The sequence below is a fragment of the Hippopotamus amphibius genome, chromosome 2, assembly GCF_030028045.1.
Source record: "Hippopotamus amphibius kiboko isolate mHipAmp2 chromosome 2, mHipAmp2.hap2, whole genome shotgun sequence".
In the NCBI taxonomy this organism is placed as follows: domain Eukaryota; kingdom Metazoa; phylum Chordata; class Mammalia; order Artiodactyla; family Hippopotamidae; genus Hippopotamus; species Hippopotamus amphibius.
Genome location: NC_080187.1, coordinates 184,445,020 through 184,468,138, shown reverse-complemented (window position 1 = coordinate 184,468,138; position 23,119 = coordinate 184,445,020). Strand labels below are relative to the sequence as shown.

General features: G+C 46.5%; 3 protein-coding genes and 1 non-coding gene across 9 annotated transcripts in view; 2 read left to right on the top strand and 2 right to left on the bottom strand.

Moving 5' to 3' along the window:
• Positions 1 to 15,057, top strand: part of PPP1R14D (protein phosphatase 1 regulatory inhibitor subunit 14D) — a 20,185-nt gene extending 5,128 nt beyond the window's left edge. The window contains exons 2-6 of one of the 5 annotated variants that reach the window (XM_057721721.1): positions 4,441 to 4,568; positions 4,950 to 5,193; positions 14,212 to 14,295; positions 14,515 to 14,547; positions 14,741 to 15,057. In XM_057721721.1, the coding sequence (XP_057577704.1) occupies positions 4,552 to 4,568; positions 4,950 to 5,193; positions 14,212 to 14,295; positions 14,515 to 14,547; positions 14,741 to 14,806 (444 nt within the window). In that variant the 5' untranslated portion in view covers positions 4,441 to 4,551 and the 3' untranslated portion in view covers positions 14,807 to 15,057. Of the gene's footprint in view, positions 1 to 4,440; positions 5,194 to 14,165; positions 14,296 to 14,514; positions 14,574 to 14,740 lie in introns of those variants that run through there. The other 4 variants (XM_057721719.1, XM_057721720.1, XM_057721722.1 and 1 more) reach the window with 4 other exon arrangements.
• TRNAG-CCC (transfer RNA glycine (anticodon CCC)) lies at positions 8,514 to 8,586 on the bottom strand. Its single transcript has one exon. It is a non-coding gene; the product is annotated as a tRNA-Gly (tRNA).
• Positions 13,652 to 22,972, bottom strand: ZFYVE19 (zinc finger FYVE-type containing 19). 2 transcript variants are annotated; one of them, XM_057721713.1, is made up of 11 exons: positions 22,607 to 22,972; positions 21,229 to 21,350; positions 21,005 to 21,058; positions 20,498 to 20,640; positions 20,256 to 20,401; positions 19,802 to 19,910; positions 17,664 to 17,873; positions 17,143 to 17,222; positions 16,732 to 16,830; positions 16,470 to 16,597; positions 13,652 to 16,387 (listed from the first exon to the last, which is right to left on the bottom strand). In XM_057721713.1, the coding sequence occupies exons 1-11, from the start codon at positions 22,658 to 22,660 to the stop codon at positions 16,309 to 16,311; spliced, it is 1,224 nt and encodes a 407-aa protein (XP_057577696.1). In that variant the 5' UTR covers positions 22,661 to 22,972; the 3' UTR covers positions 13,652 to 16,308. The 2 variants fall into 2 exon arrangements, with proteins under 2 accessions (XP_057577696.1, XP_057577698.1); XM_057721715.1 differs by having other exon boundaries at positions 20,498 to 20,616.
• DNAJC17 (DnaJ heat shock protein family (Hsp40) member C17) overlaps positions 22,930 to 23,119 on the top strand; it is a 45,473-nt gene continuing 45,283 nt past the window's right edge. The window contains exon 1 of the mRNA XM_057721717.1: positions 22,930 to 23,119. Within this exon, the coding sequence (XP_057577700.1) occupies positions 23,042 to 23,119 (78 nt within the window). The 5' untranslated portion in view covers positions 22,930 to 23,041.

The following is a 23,119-nucleotide window of genomic DNA, read 5'->3' as shown; positions in this document are numbered from 1 at the left end:
CCAACAGCATTTGAAAAAATAAAATAGAGTAAAGGTAAGTTTTGCTTCATAAGAATTTTAATTTCATGTTTGTATGTGTGTGTGTCATGAGGTTAAACAAATTTCTTACTCTGGGTCATGATCCAAATTTTGAAAAACTCTGCAGTGTTGAAAAAAGATATATATAAAATTACTTAATGACATAAAAAGTATTCAAAATATGTTATGAAAGTATGTTATGAAAATATAAGTTATGAAAATCCAAAGTAAGTAAATCTATATGAAAAATGGAAAATACACCAAACAGATCGTTTATACTTCTATCTATATTTTAGAATTTTCTTCAATGAACGTCTTTTTAAAATTTCTTTCTTTTTTTAATTGAAGTCTAGTTGGTAGTTGATTTTCAATGTCATGTTAATTTCTGCTGTACAGCAAAGTGACTCAGTTATATACATATATACATTCTTTTTTATATTCTTTTCCATTTTGGTTTATCCCAGGATACTAAATATAGTTCCCTGTGCTATAAGGTGGGACCTTGTTGTTTATCCATTCTGTATGTAATAGTTTGTATCTACTAACCCCAAACTCCAGGCCTTCCCTCTCCCACCTTGCCTTCCCCTTGGCAACCACAAGTCTGTTATATATATCTGTGAGTCTGTTTCTGTTAAACATTTTTCTTGAATAATAATGATAATAGTTTTTAAAGTTTTCTAAATAATTATATATTATATATAGCATTTTCTCAACTATGCTAAATATATATGCATAGAAAAAGACTGGAAAAAAACTTGCCAGAATGCTAGCAGTGATGGTTTTTGTGTGGTGGGATTATGGGAGTTTTTTAATGTTTTAGAAAATTTAGAAATGTTTCTAAAATGAACATGTTTTTCTTTCATTATGAAAAATTTTAGGGACTTCCCTGGTGGTACAGTGGTTAAGACTCTGTGCTTCCACTGCAGGGGGCAGGGGTGTGATCCCTGGTTGGGGAACTAAGATCCCACGTGCCAAGATGCACGGCCAAAAAAAAAAAAAATTTTTTTTTTTTTAATAAGATAAAGAAAGAAAAAGAGTCATTTAAAAACTTTCTAGTTCTGGGACTTCCCTTGTGGTCCAGTGGTTAAGACTCTGCACTTCCAATGCAGGGGATTTGGGTTCAGTCCCGGTTTGGGGAACCCAAGATCCCACATGCAGCACAGCAGGCCAAAAAATTTTTAAAAAAACAACAAAACCAAAACAAAGCTGTCTAGTTCTGATGCGGTCTGCCTGCTGCTTATTTTAGCCCACCACCGGACCCAGGCCAGGCCAGGAGAGCAGGGCAGACACCCTCGCCTCTGCCCAGGCCTGCACCCTCTTTAGTTCCCAGCCCTGATGTGACCCCATGGTCTGGGTGGTTTTTCTTCACATCTTATCTTGAACCTTGAGTTCCCTTATCTTGAGCAAACTTCTTGGTGAATGGTGACACGCGTAAGTCAATGCTGAGATGAAAGAATGTAAATAAGGAGGCTTACGCTATAAATAATGGGCATAACTCATTTATGTACCATCGAGCTTCACTGGGGCCATGTTGTGTGCTCAGGCAGAATCTCATCAACCCCCAGTTTACAGATGAGGAAATCTGCTCAGAGAGGCCCCACGCATGAACCTGTCTGTGTTCCTGTGTAGTCATTCGTGAAGTTTGCATATTCCAGTCCATCAACAAGTTCTGTTAAATATTACCCCCTAATTAGCTCTCCGATCTGTCCACTTCTTAGTATCACCAACACTACCTCCCCCAGTCAAGCCCTACAGCAATGGCCTCCCAACTGACCTCCAAGCCTTCTGCACCCTCTGATCCTCTCTCTATTCAACAGCCAAGGCGATATTTTGGAAATTTAAATCTGGACATGTCAGTCTGCCCAACCTTAAACACTTGTTTAAGATTTTGCAGTGACTCCCAATGCTCTTAGGATAGAGACAAAACTCCTTAACATGGTTCACAGGGCCCTACGTAGATACCTCCACCCTGTCTTCCTCATGGCTCACTTTTGCCTCCCTCACTCTTTGTTACAGCTGCATTGACCTTCTCTAGTCCCTTGTACTCACCCTCTTCCTCCTGCTACAGGGCCTTTGCATATGCTGTGCCTTCTGCCAATTCCACTCCTGCTGGACCCTCTGCCTAAGTTAACTCCCACTCATCCTTCAGAACTCAGTCCAAATGTTACCACTCGCTAGGTCACACCCTGACTGGACATTCTATATCACCTCTTACTTTTTCTTCAGATCATTAAGTACAGTTGCAGTTTTACATTTATTTGATTAGTTGATTAATGTTTATTTTTACACTAGAATGTAAGTTTCACGAAAACAGAGACTGTATCTTTTTTGGATCACCAATCCCCAGTATAGAGCATAATGCTTAGCCTACCAGAGGAACTCATAAAATCTTTGTTAAATGAATGAGTTAATGAGTGAACAAAACACATGGACTCTTCTGATCTTGTTCCTTTTCCTGAAAGGGCTCCCAAACCCTTCAGTAGACAGAAACAGAAGAGGGAGGGAACGGCCATAATAACGCGGATCACAGAGTGTAACAGGTCATCAAGGTAAGAGCTGAGTCTACAGGCTGTATTTTAGAGGCCTTCCTACCTCTGTCTTATTGCCACCTTCTTCCAAAGAGGGCCAGGAAGGAAGCTGCTGCAGAGAAATTCCAGGGCCAGTCTTTGACGGACAGAGCCTCACCCGGAAGGTAGGGAGGATGAGAAGGCAAAGAAAGGAAGGGAAGGGATGTCTACTGAGAAGGGACTCTGTTTTGGACATCAAGCTAAATGTTTACATACATCATCTCATTTAATCCTCTCCAAAACCCCATTTTGCAGATGAGAAAACACACTCAGGTTGTGAAACTTGAAGGTTATTAAAGCAATGCAGTGCAAAGCTGAGTTTGAGTTGGGATGTGTTAGCCTTCCTCTGAAGCCTGGGCTTTTCCAGGCTACCATTCTGGCCTCCAGCCCTCAAACACCTCCCCAACCTGTTAACTTAGTGCCTAAAATTTCATCATTAAAAACTCATCCATGGGGATATATGTATAAATACAGCTGATTCACTTTGTTGTACAGCAAAATAAATAAATAAATACAAAAATAAATAAATACCCTTCAAAAAAAAAAAAGACAGCCACATGTATGTTAATATGTATAAAGCAGACAACTAATAAAAAAATAAAATAAAAATACTCATCCCTTGGCTTGTGTCTAAAACTCTCTTTTAGGAGTCAATGTATGATGGTTGAAATTGATACTTTGGAAAAAGAAACTCAACATCATAAAGGCAATCACTACAAGACCTGAAGAGAAATACATAAAAGAAAAAAAATACATAAACAAAAATTGGAATGTGGGAAGCAAAGGGAATGAGGGATTGTGAGTAAGGGAATTGATTTCTCATTGTTCATACTGAAGAGACAAGAGATACTATCTAAAATGGGCAAATCTATGCTGTCACACACAGGAATAACGGTGATCACAGGAGAACTAAAACCAGAAGCTGTTGGGGGATTGCTTCTAGGGAGTAGGAGTGGGGAGAAGAGAGACACTTTCATTTTTCCTTTGTCCTTCTGAGCTGTTCATTAAACAAAAGTTATAGTATTCTTCTGTTGTGTAACTTTTCTAAAAAGTTTTGAAATTTTTGTTACAAAAGACTGTATAAACAAACAAAAACATCCTTCCTGGGACTTCCCTGGTGGCTCAGTGATTAAGAATCCGCCTGCCAATGCAGGAGACACAGGTTCAGTCCCTGGTCCGGGAAGATCCCACATACCACGGAGCAACTAAGCCCATGTGCCACAACTGCTGAGCCTGTGCTCTAGAGCCCTCGAGCCACAACTACTGAGCCTGCATGCCACAACTACTGAAGCCTGTACGCCTAGAGCCTGTGCTCCACAACAGAAGAAGCCACTGCAATGAGAAGCCCTCATACTACAATGAAGAGTAGCCCCCACTCACCACACTAGAGAAAGCCCACGTGCAACAACGAAGACCCAACAGCCAAAAATTGAAACATAAATTCATTAAAAAAAAATCCTTCCTTTAGAATGCAAGTATGTCTCATTAAAAAAAATCCTTCCTTTAGAATGCAAGTATGTCTCATTAAAAAAAATCCTTCCTTTAGAATGCAAGTATGTCTAGAAGTAATAGTGCTTGACACCTGGGTAAATGCCAGGTCTGCAGGACACGTGAGTGTGCCAGGACGTGTGAGTCAGGGGAGGGTCATGTGATGATAAACATGGCTTCCTAAGCAGTTGCCTCTGGGGAATGGGCTTGGGAGACAAGCTCACCTTTGCAAACACACAGGGCCAGGGGAGTGCCTCTTCCTTCACGTTCCTAAAGGCAGCTCACACTCAGACAGAGAGGGTACTGACCTCACGAGGGCCAGGGATAACCACCCCTCTAATTATCCCTGATGTGACTCTGCCCTTAGCAGCACCACATGCTGAGCAGGAGCCCTTGCCAGCCAGGGACCCTACTCCTGCAGGGTCTGTGTGACCACAGCATCTGAGGGCCCAGGTGGATCCAGTCCCAGGAAAGTGGGATGCTGATCCCTCTCAGGTGAGTATGACTCGGGTCAGAGTCCTGCACCCTCAGGATCCAAGGGCCTCTTCCTCCTCCAGAGGCATAGCACCCTCTTGACCTTTGCTCGGTATATCACTAGGTCCCAGCAGCTGCAGAAAGGGAGGCCGGGACACGGCTCAGGAGTGCCACTCGCTGGCAGCGGGAGCCAGAAGACTGGCATTCCCAGCATCAGACAAAGGCCTGTTGATCTTTGACCCCCACCTCTGCAGGAGACTTGGCCCTCCCTCCCGCCTGCCTTCATTTCTTCTCTGCTGCCCTCGCCTTCGATTCTGTCTCCTCATTCCCTGGCTCTCTTGCTCTGACTAAAAGTTTTTCCCGGCTTCTTGCCCAAACCAATCCTTCCATGCTGTCTTCAAGCCCTACTTCCTGCACATCTCCCAACCCGGACAAGGAGAATCCAAGTAAGAAGGTCCAGTGGGCTTCTAGGAGGAGCAGGAGGACGTCATCCACAGACTCAGAGTCAAAGTCCCAGCCCGACCCCTCGAAAGTGTCCAGGTCCCGGAAACCCAGCCGGCTGACGGTGAAGTATGACCGGGGGCAGCTCCAGCGCTGGCTGGAGATGGAGCAGTGGGTGGACGCCCAGGTTCAGGAGCTCTTCCAGGTGGGTAGGACGTGGGGGGTCAGGGGGCTGGGAAGGAGCCTGCTCTGAGGCCTCAGGAGAAGCTGGAGGGCAAATGAAAGATGCTCCCATGGAAAGAAAGTTTTTCCCCACAAGTGAAGCATGGTTTTGCGGTCCTGAAATCTGCCTGCTTCCGGTCTGGGCTCTGCCTTCTCTCTTCATGATCTGGGGCAGGTCTTTTTACATCTCCAAGACTTAGTTTCCTAATCTATAAAATGGGGCTATCATTGCCTGTCATATCTCCTTTGTTGGACTTTTTGAGGCTCAGTTGAGATAGCAGAGGAGCTATTTTTCTTTATGTCTTTATTTACTTTCATACTCAACACAAGAACATGTCTAGAGCGACATTGTTCTTTCCTGCCTCTATCTGCCATGTGTAGCTATTCAGCTTTAAACTGATGGAAATTAAATAAAATTAAACGTTCAGTTCTTAGGTCACACTAGCCACATTTCAAGTGCCCCATACCTCCAGGTGGCTAGTGGCTATCAAGTTGCCAGCACAGATACAGAACATTTCCATCATCTCAAAACAGGGTGCTGGACTAGAATGTCAGAGTGACCAATAGTGAGCGCTAATCCCAGCACCTGGCCTAGCCTTGGCCGTGGCTCTGACTGACTCCCCTCAACCCCGCCCTGGGAGAGTAGCACTTTTTTTTTTTAATCTAGATACCTCAAAATTGGGATCCTAGTGTAGGAATACATGCTGTTCCAACAACAACATTTTGAGCACTTTATGCACTAAGCACAGTGCCCAGCACCTGGCATAATTATTTCATTCAGCTCTCCCCACAAGTCCATTAGGTAGGTACTGTTTTACCGTGGAGGAAATGGAGGCTTAGAAACGTTGAGTAACTAGCCCAAGGGACCCCCAGGACCAGGAGCTGGGACTCTGCCTGTAGCGTCTGAGCACTTATTCAAGCTGCTAGTGGTTCTCCACACCTGAAGTATTTCAGAAATAATCTGAAGCTGCACTTCAACTGAATTTCAGTCTACTAGGGTGGGGCCCAGGCACTGGTCTTTTTCGTAAGCTTCACTGCTGATTCTAACATGTGGCCAGCAAGAACCACTGTACCAAGCCAGACACCTGAGTCCTCCTTGTCCACATGCCATGGTCCTTGTTTCTTTCTTTCCTTACTCAGGTCCTGTCTTTTCTTTGGGGGGCAGCAAGGGCTTGTGATTCTCCCAGGTAAAGGCTGTGTCAGTGGTCCTGTGGTTGGAGGTGGGGAAGAGTGATGCATGTGGCCCAGGCTGTCTTGTGAGGCTCACTGTGTCATTTGTCGGTTTGGTCCAAGTGTTGACAGTGTCCCTGGTGGCATCCTGGACCACTTGAGGGGAGGGAGATGCCCTAGAGCTGGGAGAGGAGAGGCAAACTTTCTCAGCCTATGTCTACTCTGACCTTGCAGGATATCTCCACTGCCCTTTACTCCTGCCCACACCCTCCCTCTCTGGATCAGTTTCAATTTCAGATTGTTGTGCCTTTGCATAAAAAGTCTCATATTTCAGACACCTCAGGGCAAATCCTTCCAGGCCTCAGAGAGAGACACTAGCCAAAGAATCTTGTTTTGCAAGATCAAGGCAGGGGGAAAGCTGTAGAGTAATGAGCTCATAACATTGGAAATCAGGACATGTGGGAGGACCGCTCCCAGGCAATGACTGGAATAAAATACCTGGCCTAAAGTTGCCATGGCAATTGTCCAAAGGTGCCAGGTGTTAGTTCCTCTCCTAATCCCTGCTCTTTTCAGCAGGAAGCAGGCAAGTGGCTGGGGAAGCCCCAGGTGGCTGGTCATCTTGGGCAGAGATTGAGGCAACCCAGTCTCCAGGCTTACCCTGCCTCAGTTCTTCCTTCATGGAGCCCCTCTCCACTCACCGGGGCTTCCCACCACATGCCCACCTTGGATAGCACCACTGGGAATGGATCCAGGAGTAGGTTGTGTCACTATTTGTTTACTTTAGTTTAGTGTGACCCAACCTTTCTTTGTTGGAGGGCTCCACCTCTTCTTACTGGGTGTGCAGCCTGCTTTAGAGCCAAGTCTGGGTTCAACAATACAAACTGACCTGGGGGCCTGGAGCTCCTGTTCTCCAGAAATAGGAGTTTCTTCTATTTTAAGGAGACTCTTGTTTAGTAACATGCCCCTCTTTGGTTACCATCCCCTATTTCCTGTCTCCTTTACAAGGCTCCTTAAAGGATTTGTACCAACTCAGAGCCTTTACTTACTCTTTCCCTTCCTATTCAAACCACTGTAATCTGACTTCTGTTCCCACCACTCTATTGAGCCCTCTTGGCAAAGTCACCTATCGCTACCTTGGGGCTAAATCTAGCGTACACATCAGCAGGGGACACTGTTGACCACCCAGAGTTTTGAAACATTCCTTTCTTATAGCTTCTATGACACCATGCATTTTGATACAGCCCTTTTAAAGTGATGACATTTTAAGAAACAATCTATTAAACTTACAACTTTAAAAATGCATTGTCAGACAGGGATATGTGTATAAAAACAGATGATTGAACTTGGTGTACCCCCCAAAAAATAACAACAACAACAAATGCATTGTCGGGAATTCCCTGGTGGTCCAGTGGTTAGGACTGGACAGTGCTTTCACTGCCATGGGCCCAGGTATATGAAATATGAAACATTTGTATATATATGAAATGTGAAACAAACATGTGTTAGCTCCTCTCTGAACTTTACTCGATTGCTGGTTTCTGTGGCAGAGAGATCAGGAGTAAGGGAACAGTGAATGGAGTGGAGCTGAGAAAGGGGTCAAATCAGGCAGCATCCGGCAGGAAACCACCACATGTAATACCGAGTCACAAGTGGACCATACTTGTTCACTTCAGTCAGAGTTGTTTGATATATCTGCTCCTTTTCTGAGAATTAAAAATATGCTTGAGGGAAAGAAGATTTTGGATTATGATTTAAGCCCATGTTCTCAACACCAGACTGCAGTGGCAATCTGACTCTCAGTGATATACATTCCCTATGTTCAATATACATATAGTTAATGTCATAAATGATATAAAATGGTTTTGGGAGAAGGACAAATCCTTTTTTAGAGGTGGAGTAATAATCATGAGAATGTGTTTTTATTATTTGGCCCCAGTCTGCACATTCTGGGATTCCAATTACACATATGGCTTTTTGTTGTTGTTATTTATTTATTTATTTGTTTAGGCTGCTCCGGGTCTCAGTTGCAGCATGCAGGACCTTCATTGTGGCATGCAGGATCTTTAGTTGCTGCATGTGGGCTCTTAGTTGCATCATGCAAACTCTTAGTTGCGGCATGCATGCAGGATCTAGTTCCCTGACCAGGGATCGAACCCAGGCCCCCTGCATTGGGAGTGCAGAGTCTTACCCACTGGACCACCAGGGAATTCCCCTAATCATACATATGTTAGACCACTTGATATGGTCCCACAGGTCACCAAGGCTCTGTTCTCTTCTTTTCTACCAGTTTTTTTTCTCTCCATGCTTCATTTTGGCTAATTTCTTTTGCTATTTCTTCAAATTTAAATATTTTTTTCTGTAGTGTCAAATATGCTGTTAATTCCATCCAGTAACTTTTTCTTTAAAATATTATATTTTTCATCTCTAGATGCTTCATTTGGTTCTTTCTCATGTCTTCCATATCTCTCGTTACTATGTTCACATTTTCCTCATTTACTAATTCCATCATCTCTGTCATATCTGATCTGCTTCTATTTATTGATTTTTTTTTTTCTACTGCTTATAGGTCACATGTCCTGCTTCTTGGCATGACTAGTGATTTTTGATTGGATGCTGGACGTTGTGAATTTTATGTTGTTGGGTAACTGGATTTTTTTCTTCCTTTAGAGTGTTGGACTTTGTTCTAGAATGCAATTTAGCTACTTGTGGTTCAATTTGACCCTTCTGAAGCTTGTTTTTATGTTCTGTTGGGGTGATTCTAGAGTAGCCTTTAATCTAGGAAATAATTTACTCCCCAAGTAAAGCAGGGCCCTTCTGAGGTCTCCTGGATTTCTGTATGATCAGTGATAACTGTCCACTCTGACTGAGTGGAACTTGACTTGTCTGTCAGTCCTCCATGAGGTCTGGCAACTGTTCATCTCTGTGCCTACAGTGCCTCATAGTACCTGGCCTTGTGAAGTTTTACCCTGTGAATGTGTATCTTGTGTTCAGCAAAGACTCAGGAGAATCCATATGCAGATTTCTGGAGGTCTCTTTCTTCATAACTCCCTCCTTTCCAGAACTTTGGCAACTTCCAGCCACCTCAACCCTGAACTCTGATATCTGTCATATCAGTTTAGTATGACCACTGTGCTCTGCTTGGGATCGCCCTCTCTTCAGGAAGACATCCAGGACAATTATAGAGTTTACCTCTTTCGTCTCCCTTCTTTCCCAGGTAGTGCTGAGCAACCTGTTGTCTAAAGGCTGAAAACACAGTTCATATATTTTTGTCTAGTTATCTAGTTACTTATTTTGAAAGAATAAATCCAGTCCCTGTTACTCCATCATGAAGGATTAACATCTTGGTAACTCCTACTCAGCCTTCAGGTCTCGTATTAGAAGCCACTTCTTCCTGGAAGACTTCTTAAACCCCAGCCTTGGTGAGGTTCCCCTTCCATGTGCTCCCAAAGTGTCTCATCAGAGTGCTTATTGCCTTGTATTATAACTGCCATTTCACTTGTCTGTATCCCTCAGGAGACTATAAGCTTTTCAAGGGCAAGATCATGTCTGTCTGTCTTGCTGTTATGGCCCCAGGACTCATCACAATGCTTGATGCACAGCATGCTCTCAATAAATATGCATTTAGTGAATGAATGCTAAATCAGATGAGCTAGAAACCAAGGAAGCAAAGGGGAAAGTCTAGAGCTTAGGGTGAAAGAATTAACTTAGAGCCCTAGCACTCTTTATTTTTAAAAGTGTATAAAAGGACCAAAACTGTTAACAGTGGTTACCCATTGGTAGTGGAAGGAATGAGAGGGTAAGTGAGGCATCTTTTTTCTTTCTTTCTTTTCTAAATCACTTTTATTGAAGTATAATTGACAGACAATAAAATTTGCCTGTTTTTGAAGTGCACATTTGAATGCACTTTGCCATATATAACCACTACCCCATCAAGATACGGAACATTTCCCCAAATAGCACTTTTTTTTTTAAACAGAGAGGGAGGTTTTTTTTTTTTTAACAAGTTTATTTTATTATTTTTTTTTATTATTTACTTATTTATTTATTTGGCCACACCACATGACATGCAGAATCTTAGTTCCCCAGCCAGGGATCAAACCCATTCCCTCTTCAAGGGAAGCATGGTGTCTTAACCACTGGACTGCCAGGGAAGTCCCAGCACTTACCTTTTTTTTTTTAATTAATTAATTTATTGGCTGTCTTGGGTCTTCGATGCTGCATATGGGCCTTCTCTAGTCACAGCAAGTGGGGGCTACTCTTCATTGTGGTGCGTGGGCTCCTCATTGCAGTGGCTTCTCTTGTTTGTGGAGCACGGGCTCTAGATGTGCAGGCTTCAGTAACTGCAGCACATGGGCTCAATAGTTGTGGCTCACGGGCTCTAAAGCACAGGCTCAATAGTTGTGGCGCACAGGCTTAGTTGCTCCGTGGCGTGTGGGAACTTCCCGGCCCAGGGATCAGACCCATGTCCCCTGAGTTGGCAGGCAGATTCTTAACCACTGCACCACCAGGAAAGCCCTATTTTTAATTTTTTGAGGGACCTCCATACTGTTTTCCATGGTGCCTGCACTAATTTACATTCCTACCAACAGTGCACAAAGGTTCCCTTTTCTCACACCCTCACCAACACTTTTTTTTTGCTATTTTATTTTTAAAATGCATGCACATGATTAAAATGTTTAAATAATAAAATGGTACACAGAGATGTAAAATGAAAAGTATGTCTTTACCAACTAATAGCAATACTTGTTGTCCTTTTGATAATAGCTCTTCTAACAGGTGTGAGGTGATACCTCATTGTGGTTTTGGTTTGCATCTCCCTCATGATTAGTGATTTTGAACATCTTTTCGTGTACTTGTTGGCCACATGTGTGTCTTCTTTGAAAGATGTCTATTCAGATCCTCTGCCCATTTTTTAAAAATTAGATTTTTCTTTTGCTATTGAATTGTATGAGTTCTTTATGTATTTTAGATATTAACCCCTTATCATATACATGATTTGCAAATATTTTATCCTATTCAGTAGGTTGCCTTTTCATTTTGTCAATGGTTTCTTTTGCTGTGCATCTTTTTTAAAAAAATAAGACTTTATTTTTTAGAGCAGTTTTAGGTTCACAGCAAAATTAAGCAGAAGGTACAGAGAATTTCCATATTCTTCCTGTCCCCACACAAGCAGTCTCTCCCACTGTCAACATCCCTGACTAGAGTAGTCCATTTGTTGCAGTTGATGAATTTATATTGACACATCATAATCACCCAGAGTTCACAGTTTCTGTTAGGATTCGCTCTTGGTGTTATATATTCTATGGGTTTTCACAACTGTGTAATGACATGTACTCACACTTATAGTATCATATAGAGTAGTTTCATTGCCCTAAAAATCCTCTGCATTCCACCCATTTATCCCTCGTTCCACCCTAACCTCTGGCAACCACTGATTTTTTTATTGTCTCCATAGATTTGCTTTTTCCAGAATGTCATACAGTTGGAATTGTACAGTATGTAGACTATGTAGATTGGTTACTTTCACTTGGTAATATGCATTTAAGCTTCCTCCATGTCTTTTTATGGCTTGACAGCTCATTTTGTTTTAGCACTGAATAATATTCCATTGTTTGGATGTACCCCCATTTATTTATTCATTTACCTACTGAAGGACATCTTGGTTGCATGCAAGTTTTGGCAGTTATGAATAAAGCCACTATAAGCATTCATGTGCAGGTTTTCGTGTAGACATGTGTTCAACTCATCTGGATAAATACCAAGGAACACAAGTGCTGTTTTGTATAATAAAAGTATGTTTTATTTTGTAAGAAAGTACCAAACTGTCTTCCAAAGGGGTTAATGCCATTTTGCATTCCCACCAGCAATGAATGAGAGTACCTGTTGCTTCACAGCCTCATCACCATTTGGTGTTTTAGGTTTGTTTTTGGTTTTTGCCATTTTAATAGGTATGTAATGGTATCTCACTGTTATTTACATTTGCAATTCCCTAATGTCATATAGTGTTTAGCATCTTCTCATATGTTATTTGCCATCCGCATATCTTCTTTGGTGAGGCAGATATTCAGATCTTTTCTCCATTTTTAAATTGGACTGTTCATTTATTGTTGGTTTCAAGAGTTATTCGTATATTTTAGATAACAGTCCTTTATCAGATATAACTTTTGCAAATATTTTCTCCTACTCTGTGGTTTGGTCTCTCATTCTCTTTAGCTTCTTTCATTTTTAATTTTATAAACTCTGTATCGCTTAAATTTTTTCAATGACTATAATGTTTTAAAGATAGCTTTATTGAGATATGATTCACATACCATACAATTCCCACTTAAAGTATAAAATCTAATGGTTTTAAGTATCTTCACAAGGTTGTACAACCATCAACACAGTCTGATTTTGGAACATTTTATTACCCATAAAAGAGAACCCTGTACCAGTTAGCAGTCACACCCCATTCCCTACTACCACCACACCCAGCCTTAGACAACTACTAATCTACTTTGGTTCTCTATAGATTTACCTATTCTGGACATTTCATACAAATTGAATCATAGAACATGAAGCCTTTTGTAACTGGCTTCTTTCACTGTTTTCAAGGTTAATCCATGTTGTAGCATGAATTTATTCTTGCTTTCTTGCTTTTTTTTAATTGCTGAAAAATATTGTATGTCTACATCATATTTTATTTATCCGTTCACCAGTTGATGGACATATGAATATGAATAATGCTGCTATGAACATTCATATGCAATTTTTATGTGGACATATGTTTTCACTTCTTTTGGGAATAGACCTAGGAGTGGCATTGTTGGGTCAGATGATAACTCTTTATTTAACATTTAAAAAAATTTTTTATTTATTTGGCTATGTCTGGTCTTAGTTGCAGCATGCAGGATCTTTCGTTGGGGTGCACAGGCTCTTTGTCACGGCGCACAGGTTTCTCTCTAGCTGTGGTGCGCAGACTTTCTAGTTGTGGCATGCAGGCTCCAGAGCGCCTGAGCTCAGTAGATGTGGCACATGAACTTAGTTGCCCTGCAACATGTGGGATCTTAGTTCCCCTGACCAGGTATTCAACCCACATCCCCTGTACTGGAAGGCGGATTCTTAACCACTGGACCACCAGGGAAGTCCCCTATATTTAACACTTTAAGGAACTGCCAAATTGTTTTCCAAAGCAGCTGCACCATTTTACATCCCTACTAACAATGTCTATATCTCTTGAAATTAAACAGATACTCTTTTTTTTTTAATAGATTTATTTATTTTACTGGCTGTGTTGGGTCTTTTTTTTTTTTTTTTTTTTTTTTTTTTGCTGTGCATGGTCTTTCTTTTAGTTGCGGTGAGTGGGGGCTACTCTTCGTTGTGGTGCGCGGGCTCCTCATTGCCGTGGCTTCTCTTGTTGTGGAGCATGGGCTCTAGGCACGTGGGCTTCAGTAGTTGCAGCACATGGGCTCAATAGTTGTGGCTCACGGGCTCTAAAGCACAGGCTCAGTAGTTGTGGCTCATGGGCTTAGTTGCTCCGTGGCATGTGGGAATCTTCCTAGAGCAGGGATCGAACCCGTGTCCCCTGCATTGGCAGGCGGATTCTCAACCACTGAGCCACCTAGGAAGCCCCAAACAGATACTCTTTTTAAAGAACCCTAGACTGTTTCAGGTAGACCATAGTAGGTATTCAGTAACTGTTGAATGGAAGGATGAATGGGTGGTTTGAGTAAGCTGAGGAAAGGAACTGAACATGGCAAATAGAGTAGGAGATAGGTGAACCCCTGACAGTAACTTTTACTCCAGCACCAGCTGGCCAGGCTCCTCTGAGCCCCATGTGATTCCCAAACAGGATCAATCAACTCCTTCTGAGCCTGAGATCGACCTGGAGGCTCTCATGGAACTATCCACAGAGGAGCAGCACACTCAGTTGGAGGTAGAATGGGGGGGGGGGGTGCGGGGAGCTGGGCCCCAGGCCCAGGGGTTGGGGGATGGAAGCTGGGCTTGGACCAAGGGGAACCCAAGAACCCAGGTTCTGCCCTTGCATCCAGTGTGGGGAGAACCAGTTTAGAGGGGAGAATTGCTGGGAGACTGACTGAGGTCTCATGAAAAAGTGCTGTGGCTCCAGGACCAACTCTTTGCTTTCTTCCACTAGGCTATTCTCCAAAACTGCCCCCGCCCCACAGAGGTAAGGGATGCTCTGCTGGTCTGGAGGTAAGAGGAGACCCAGTGGGGCACAGCTAGTGAAGAGGAAAGCTGGGTGCTGGGTCCTTCTCCCCTTCCCTGACTCTGAGGCGATGGGGTCAGGTGGAGATTAGGGAGAGCAGTGTGTTGGGTGGGTGTGACCCCATACCTTGATCTCACCCCTGTTTCTTTCTCAGCCTTTTATCTCTGAGCTGCTCAGTCAACTCAAGAAATTTCGGAGACTCAGTCGGCCTCAGAAATAAGCCTTGTGAGACTACCTTCATCAGTTTCAGCACTGCCAGGTCTGCTCTGAACCCCTGGATCCTGGGCTGAGAGGGAAACAGCTCCTTGGGACACAGACAAGGAACATGGAGAATGAGGAGAGACATTTGGACACCCCTGTCTATGTGCAATCACAGCTAGTTCCTGTCAGCTGGGCTTTCTGGGAGCCAGTCATGGATGTTGCCCAGTGCTTTCCTTGGCAGCCAAGTGGATAAAACCTTCAGGAGCCCCAGCTGAATGGAGTGTGGAGCATATCTGTGTTGAGGGATGGGGGAGGGAGAGAGTGTTATACCATAGGCCAGCATCCTGAGTCACTAGGCTGTATCCACATACCTCACCCATCTGTCTGTCCATCCATCCATCTATCTGGGGCTTGAGAATTCAAAGATAAAGGTCACAGTTCTGCATCAGAGAAATCACCATCAAGCAAGGTCCAAGGCCAAGCAGAGGGCATCTGGCTAAGACACACAGCATCCTGGCATCACCAATAGGAGCCCAGGTGGCAAAGACCCATAGGTGAGGTAACAGGAAAAAAAACCTAGCTGGGTCTCAGGGCATCAGGGAAAGCTAAACCCTCCCCCCCCACTAAATGATTCAGGAGGCCTCAGGCTGAGGACTCTTTCTTAAGTCAGCTCCAAGTCAGAGGCAGAAAGAGAAAAAGCAAGGGCTAAGCACAGGGGTGTAAAGGATATAGGCTGAGAGGCCAGGAATCAGATCAGAAAGGAGTTGGTGGAAACAGACTTTGGGTCCGAATGGCAGGCAGGTTGGGACAGGAGCCCTGGAGGTGGCATCCCTTGGAAGTAAGGCAGGATGCTAGCAGGGTATGCATTCATCGTCTGCGCATGCAGTGTTTGAGTACTAGAGAGGCTGAGTAATCCAAGATGGTGGGGCCTGGAGGCTGAGCTGGGCTGCCAGAGCAGGAGGCACCGTTCAGTTCAATAGAATGAATATTCACGCCAACTGTATATGAGACCACCAGGATGGGTGTGACTGTTCCCGCCTGGAGAAGCTTGCGGGATGGCTCAACCTTTTTCCTCACCCCACAGGACTGGACTTAGAGCCTACTCTGCTCTTGCCACCTCTCCAAGGGCCCAGGCTCAGGACTCACAGAGTTCTATAGATAAAAGATGCTGGGTCCAATGAATCAACATACTTCATTAAATCTCCTAAGTGCCAGTGGAGGGCCCTGGGCCCTTAAGCAAGTTTCAAGGCTCCTCCTTAGATTCAGGCTGGTCTTCCCATCATGCCCCTCACTCCCAGTCCAGACGTCAATGCTGGAGACTCCTGACTTCTGCCTTCCCTCTGGCTCCTCCGGTCATGGTCTCCAATGGAGAATCCTTCCTCCTTCCAGAGACTGAGGCTCAGGAAAGGGCACATTCATAAGCAGTCTGCCCTGTTGTGCTCTCCCATCAGGTGCCCTGGAAGGCCCCCCAGCCTGTGAGATTGCCTATAGGATGGCCTTTCCGGGAGGACCAGGGTTCCCTCAATGCTCTTGGCCTTTATGCAGGGGGCAGTAGGCAGATGTCTGGTGCTCTTTAAGTTCAAAGGCATCATGGCCTTCCCTGTGGAGCACAGATATAGGTCAGGGATCACAGGCGGCCCTGGAACTCTCCCAGCCCCAAAGAACATTCCACCTGCACCCACCGGAAGCAGCGGACACAGTAGAGGTCTCCATCGCAGCCAGCACAGCGCAGGGTGGCATCCTCATTGCAGATGCAGCACCAGGGGAGCTCCTCTTCCTCAGCCTCAGGCCTGGCAGCCACAGCCTGGGCCTTTAAGGACCAGGGAGGAACGGGGGAATAAGGTACCCAATGGTGTCTGGGAGGGCAGCTGCAGGAACAGTCGGCCAGGCGGGGAGAGAGGCTGTGGTGGCAGCCCAGGGGTCTGTGTCTGGGTTTTTTCTCACCTTGGGCTCTGCTCTGCAGGATTGGGCTTGGGGTCTGAGAGTTGGCTCCGCAGGGATGTTAAAGCCACTTGCCTCATCCAGGGCAGCTTCTTCAGTGAGCTGTGGACAGGGCGAAGAGGTACAGCTCCCCGCCCCAGGCACCCCCTCAACACACAGTATTTCTGTACTCTGTGGCCTTAGCTCTCAACCCATCTTCCTTTATCTGTTGTCTATGGCTGCTGATACCCCATCTCAAGGGGCTGGAGGCAGGTCTGTGTCACAGGGGCAGGGGGGCCTCAGCCAGAATGGGGGCTGCAGAGTTACTGGCCATCGAGCCCCAGAGCGGAGGCAGAGTGAATGGGGCCAGGCTGGTGGTGGGGCAGTGTGGCAGGGACAGGACAGGGGTGGTCAGGTGGGTAAGGCAGGGCCAACCTGCCGAAGGACTCTCTGGATGGCTGTCTCCTCGTCCTCTTCGTCATCACTGTCAGGAAGACGGTAGTCCTGGAGGGTCACTTAAAGAGGGAGAGACGGGAGTAGAGGAAGAGGAGTGAGGTTAAGAGCTCACCTGAGTGGCTGGACTCCTGTCCCCAGGAGTGGTCTGCTTTCCAGTGGCACTTGTTCCAAAACTGTTCCAGAGCAGCCTCTGCAGCCACTCAGATCAGACCCTGCCCCACCCTGCCAGGCTGGAGAGCATGAACAGAGGGCTCTGCACCTGAAGGGACCCAGGGTCCCCTGCCCCCTAATGGCTGCTACTTGTTCCTCATCCACTGCTTTGCCCCAGCACCTTCCTTGCGGTTCTGGGCAGAACGCGACAGACCCCTGTTCACAGGGACCCCCCCGGCCCCTGACTCAGCCTGGCAGGGAGTACAGCCACTGTGCAGCGTTTGGCCTGGGGGTGATAGTGGGGGGCCTTCCCAGTGGACATGAGTGAGTGGCTGCTCCCCAGCCTCTACCTCTGTCGGGGTCCTGTCCCTGCAGCACAGCCAGGCGCTTGGCGAGGGCCAGGATCCGCTCCTGCCTCGTGTTCTCCTCCCGAAGCTCGACCTCTGCCTCAGCCAGCAGCTTCCCCTTCTCCTCCTCCAGGGACCAGGTGGCTTGCCCCTTGGAGCGGGTGCTCTGGGCCCCTGGGCCCCCCTGGTTGAGGTGGTTCTGGATAGAGGTGGCTGGAAAGAGTCGTGCATTCAGGGAGGCAGACATTTCATGATCTCTAATCAGAAACCACTGAGCCCATTTCTCAACAACCATAGATTATCAGCTTTTTGTTCAGCAATAGCTCCTCTGCTTTATTTTACAAATAAAATGAGTATTTCCTCCATTTTCCCAAATGTAAAATACTAGTAATCTTAGACCTCGTTTTTTCAATTATAATCCATCCCCACCCACCTAATATTTTAACATGCTGCCCTTAAGGTGGGTGCCCCATGGCATGAGAATCACTGCCCGAAAGGAGCAGGATATGGGGAGGCCGAGGTCCAGCCAGGCTCTCTGCCTTACAGGCTGGAATCAGCATTTCCAGGGAGCAGCACAGAGAGGACCTCAGGGAAGCTGAGATCTTGAATGTCACTAGGCAGGAAGAATTTTACCAGAATGGGTTTGGCTCTGACATGGTCCCCTTTAGCTCAGAGTTTTAGGGCAAGACGTTTGAAGTCAGACAGCTTTGGGTTCAAGTCCCAGCTTTTTTACTTAATAGCTGTGTGACCTTGGTCAAGTTCCTTAAGCTCACCAGGCCGGTTTCCTCATTTATAAAGTATGGATAATAACAGTAATCATAGGATTACTGAAGATATACAATGAGATGGTATCTCTAAAGCAGGGTTTCTAGTCTTGGGTCTGGTGACATTTTGGACAGGATACAGGCATACCTTGTTTTATTGAGCTTCACTTTATTGCACTTCGTGGATAGTGCGTTTTTTTTGTTGTTGTTGTTTTTTTTTTTTTACAAATTGAAGGTTTGTGGCAACCCTATGTTGTCAGATGATGGTTAGCAATTTTTAGCAATGAAATATTTTTAAATTAAGGTATGTACATTTTTTTTAAAATATGCTATTGTAGGGCTTCCTAGGTGGCACAGTGGCTAAGAATCCGCCTGCCAATGCAGGGGACACAGGTTCAAGCCCTGCTCCAGGAAGATCCCACATGCTGCGGAGCAACTAAGCCCGTGTGCCAAGAAAAAAAATAAATAAATAAATAAATAAAATATGCTATTGTACACTTAATAGACTACAGTATAGTGTACGTAATTTTTATATGCACCAGGAAACCAAAAAATTTGTGACTCACTTTACTGCAGTGGTCCTAGCTGAACCCGCAACATCTCTGAGGTATGCCTGTACTTCTTGGTTGTGAGGGCTGTTCTGTGTTTTATACGATGTTTAACAGCATCCTCAGCCTCTGCTCACTAGATGCCAGTGGTACCCTCTGAGTTGTGACACCCAAAAAGTCTCCAGTCATTGCCCAATGGGCCCTGGAGGGAAAATCATCCGTGGTTGAGAACTGCTGCTTTGAAGCTTTTGAACAGCAGTCTCCGAAAGAATTTTTTATGATGACGGGATCATTCCGTATCACGGTCTGTATTTATGCTGTCCAAGGTCATAGCTATGAGCCACGTGTGGCTACTGAGCACTTGAAATGTGGCTGGTACCACTGAGGGACTGAATCTTAAATTTTATTTAATTTCAATTAAATTTAAATAGCCTCTTCTTCCTCCTCCTCATTGCAGAGAACACTCACTGAGCAGCTGCTATGAGCCAGACAGGGTCCTAAGCACTACTGGATTAGCTCATTTACTCCTCATGACTTCCCCATGAGGTAGCTTTTACCACACAGCCCTCCATTTTACAGATGAGGAAAGTGAGACTTAGGTCCAGTAACGTGTCGAGGATCACACAGCTATTAATGGTAGAACAGGGAGTCACAGTCCACACACTTATCCACTAGGCGTACACTGGCTCCTACTGGAGTAAACACCCAATAAATGGTAGTTGATTATTCTCTGATTTATATTCATCTCCCAGGGTGTGGGCAGCAGAGCCTCTCCCACCTGGGGAAAGAGTAGGGGGCAGGTCCTGGGGGACCCAGGTAGAGAAGATACCTGGGCCTCCTCGTTCCCAGCTCGCATCAATAGCCACCTCCGCTGCTAGCTGTGTCAGCACATCCTGTGCCTGCTGCGCCTGCGTCCTGGTGTCTGATGGCTGACGTGCCTGCTCAGAGGAGGGAACCTCAGTGGGGAGCAGGGTGGGGGAAGCCACACCATGAGGCTCAGAATGGTTTAGGTCAGGGGTGGATGCTGGGGAGTTCCCAAAGCTCAGGGAAAGGGAACAATTCCAGAGCCCACGCAATCAAGTAGGTCTGGCAGTCCCCAACAGGACCAAGGGGCCACTCTTTCCTGCCCCACCCAATCCTGCTGCTTGTCCCTGGTTCCCTGGCCTGGCAGCAGGCCTCAGGAGCGGAAGGTACTCCTGCAAAGTATCTAAGCATACATGTAGCTGGGCTTTGGCTGGGTCCTCATCTCAGGACCTCCATCCCTCCAAAGCCACAGCACTCACCAGCTGGGGGGTGTGAGACGGTGGAACTCTGCCCTGCAGTGCAGCAAGCCGTGCCTCCATCTCCTGGGTGGAAGGGATGGAACCCCGGGGTGCATCCCTCAGTGCAGCTAGCCTGGCTTCTATCTCTGCCTGCGAGGGCACTGACTCTGCAATTGGCATAGAGAAGCCTTGTAAGAGCCAAAGGAATCCTAGTCCCAGGAGCCCCGGATAGTGTCCTTTCCACCCTGTCTGCCCCAACTCACTGGGCTTGTTCTCCTGGCGGAGCTGTGCTAGGCGCTCAGCAATGACTTGGTCTTGCTGGGTCAGCCCATGGCTCTGGGGAGTGCTGGGCTTCTGCTTGGCTTCCAAGGCTGCCACACGCCTGGCAGGACATGAGATAGAAGCTCTTGAAGAATGCAGAAGGGAGGGATTCAGGCACCCACTCACTGTTTCCCATTCAAATCATTTCTAGGCAGCTAGGGAGGCCTCCAACGGATAATTTTCTGTGGCCCTTGCTCATGTCACCTTGCAGCCCAACCCAGCCGAACGGCAGGAGGGTCCAGCTGAGAGGGCGAGGTCTACCAAGAACCTTTTGTGGGGAAAGGACTGATGCGCTGCTTTCTGAGTCCAAGAGGGCAGTCAGGAGCCTGAGAGGTGGATATTCTCCTGACCCTGTGCTCATTTGATCTAGAGGTGGGGAAGAGACTCCTACCCTATGGCTCCTTTGTCCTTTCCTCATCCCCATTAGTCTCTGTCCCTTCAGTGCTTACTTCTTATAGTTCTGAGGTGGTGACCACTTGGAAGCATTGGCAGGAGAAGATCCTCTGTAGAGAAGAAATCTAGTGTCAGAAGTCACCTGCCATCTGCCTATAAGCGCCTCCCCACCCCAAACACTTCCTGAGCTGACATCGAGACACAGAGCACAAGGCTGCAAGGCCTGGCCAGCTGCCTGCTGCCATGCTTGGCTGAATCCTCGCCCATGTTGGCTTCTCACCTGGTCAGGACCTCATGGCACTGCTTGCAGACTTTCTGGCGGGTGTTTCCAGCCCGGGGAACCGCTGCACTGAAGCTAAGGCAGCCGGAACAGAAGGCCCGGCCACAGTTCTTACAGCCGTACTACAAGAAACATGAAGCAAGGGGTCTACCTCTCACCTGCACCTGCAGGCTCCTCCCTAGGACTCTCTGAACACACACAGAGAGGCGACACTGAAGTTGTGACCAGCTGCTGGGAGGAGGATGAGGAGTAGGGCACCTAAGCACTGGGGAGACACCAGGGGTCGAGGGTAAAGTGATTCCTCAGTCTCCAGTCTTCTACTTAAATCTCGTAAAACTTCATGCAAAATTCCCATGCTTTCTACTCTGTCTTCACTACCCTGACACTGGAGTGTAAAAGACAAATAGGCAAAGCCCCATGCTTCAGGTCACTAACTTCAACAAAGGAGAAACAGAGTGCAGAGCCCATGCCTTTTCTGCTCTAGCAGAGATGGAAGGAGGCTTGACTCAGGATGGGATGGTAACAATAGCCTCCATTTATTAAGCCTCCATATACTGTGTGCCAGGCACAAAACTCAATACTTAACATTCATCACCTGATTTAACCCTTACAACTTATACATACTATCTTAATCCTGATGACCACCATTATTATTCTATTTTAAATGGGGTCAGAGAGGTTACATGACTTCCCCAAACCAAGGTCACCCCATGAATGGCAGCAGGGCTCAAATTTGAATCCTGACCACTTTGACTTCAAAAGCCAGGTTTCTGATCTGCTACCCTACCTGCTATTCATTCATCCTATCTGGTTCCTATTTCCTGGTCACAACTGAGGCCGAGGAAGCCTGCAGTTTACCAGGGGAACTTGGCAGGTCTGTGCTGAGAACAAGTGAAACTTTGCCATGGTGCCCTGAGGCAGGGGAAAGGGCGGTAATCTAACTGAAGAAACAGGGGAAGGGCAGGCTGCTTGATGGTGACGGTTTCAGAGCAGAAAGATTAACGGGCATAGTGTGACGGAGAGTGGTCACAAAGTATTAACTAAGACGGGGCTGCAGAGGAGCAGGGTGGAGGGAAGGAAACAGCCGGATCCTACACTTGGCGGATAAAAAAGCCTAGCTTTCCAAAAATGACAGGAGCCCGATTTACACTTTATAGGGAATGCTCGCCTCCAGCACCTCACTGGATCCTCACACCAACCCCGAAAGCGGAGTGTTAGACCCATTTTATAGAAATGGAAACTGATGCTCAGTCACTTCATCAAAACCACACAGCCGGAGAGGGGCCCCAAAACCAAGCCTACGGACTGCAAGTGCTGTGTATTTCCCTCCACTCCGCGTTCTCCCTGGCCCTCTAGCCCTAGGGGAGAGAACACTCGCCTCCTTCTTGAAGAGGGTGAACTTGCCAGCGCAGCCGTAGCACCTACTCTCCATGCTGGTTCCCGAAACGGCGCGGCGCGGCGTGGGTCTCCAGAGCAGAGCTCTCTTAGGTTAGGTCCAGGGCCCCTGGCACCTTCATCCAGCCCCGTCCCTACTCTCCACGCCCACTCGCGCGGGCCAGCCAAGCACTCTGACAGGAGAATCACGAAGGTCACCCCAGCCAGAGAGCCGCGGCGGCGGGCGCGAGGGCTGCTGGGAGTCGTAGTTCATTCGCCACAGCTCGCCCCTCTCAGAGGCAGTCAAACCTGGCTCGGATCACGACATTTCCCAGGGGGCTAAGCGCCATTCCGTTGGTTTGGGGCCGACAGTCCCCGGGAACCCCCACACGCTTAGACTCTTGGGAGTTGTAGTACTAATCCAGTCAGGATTGGAACCATGGCGGTGACCAAGGATCTCTTACAGATGGACCTGTACGCGCTACTAGGTATCGAGGAGAAGGCGGCGGACAAAGAG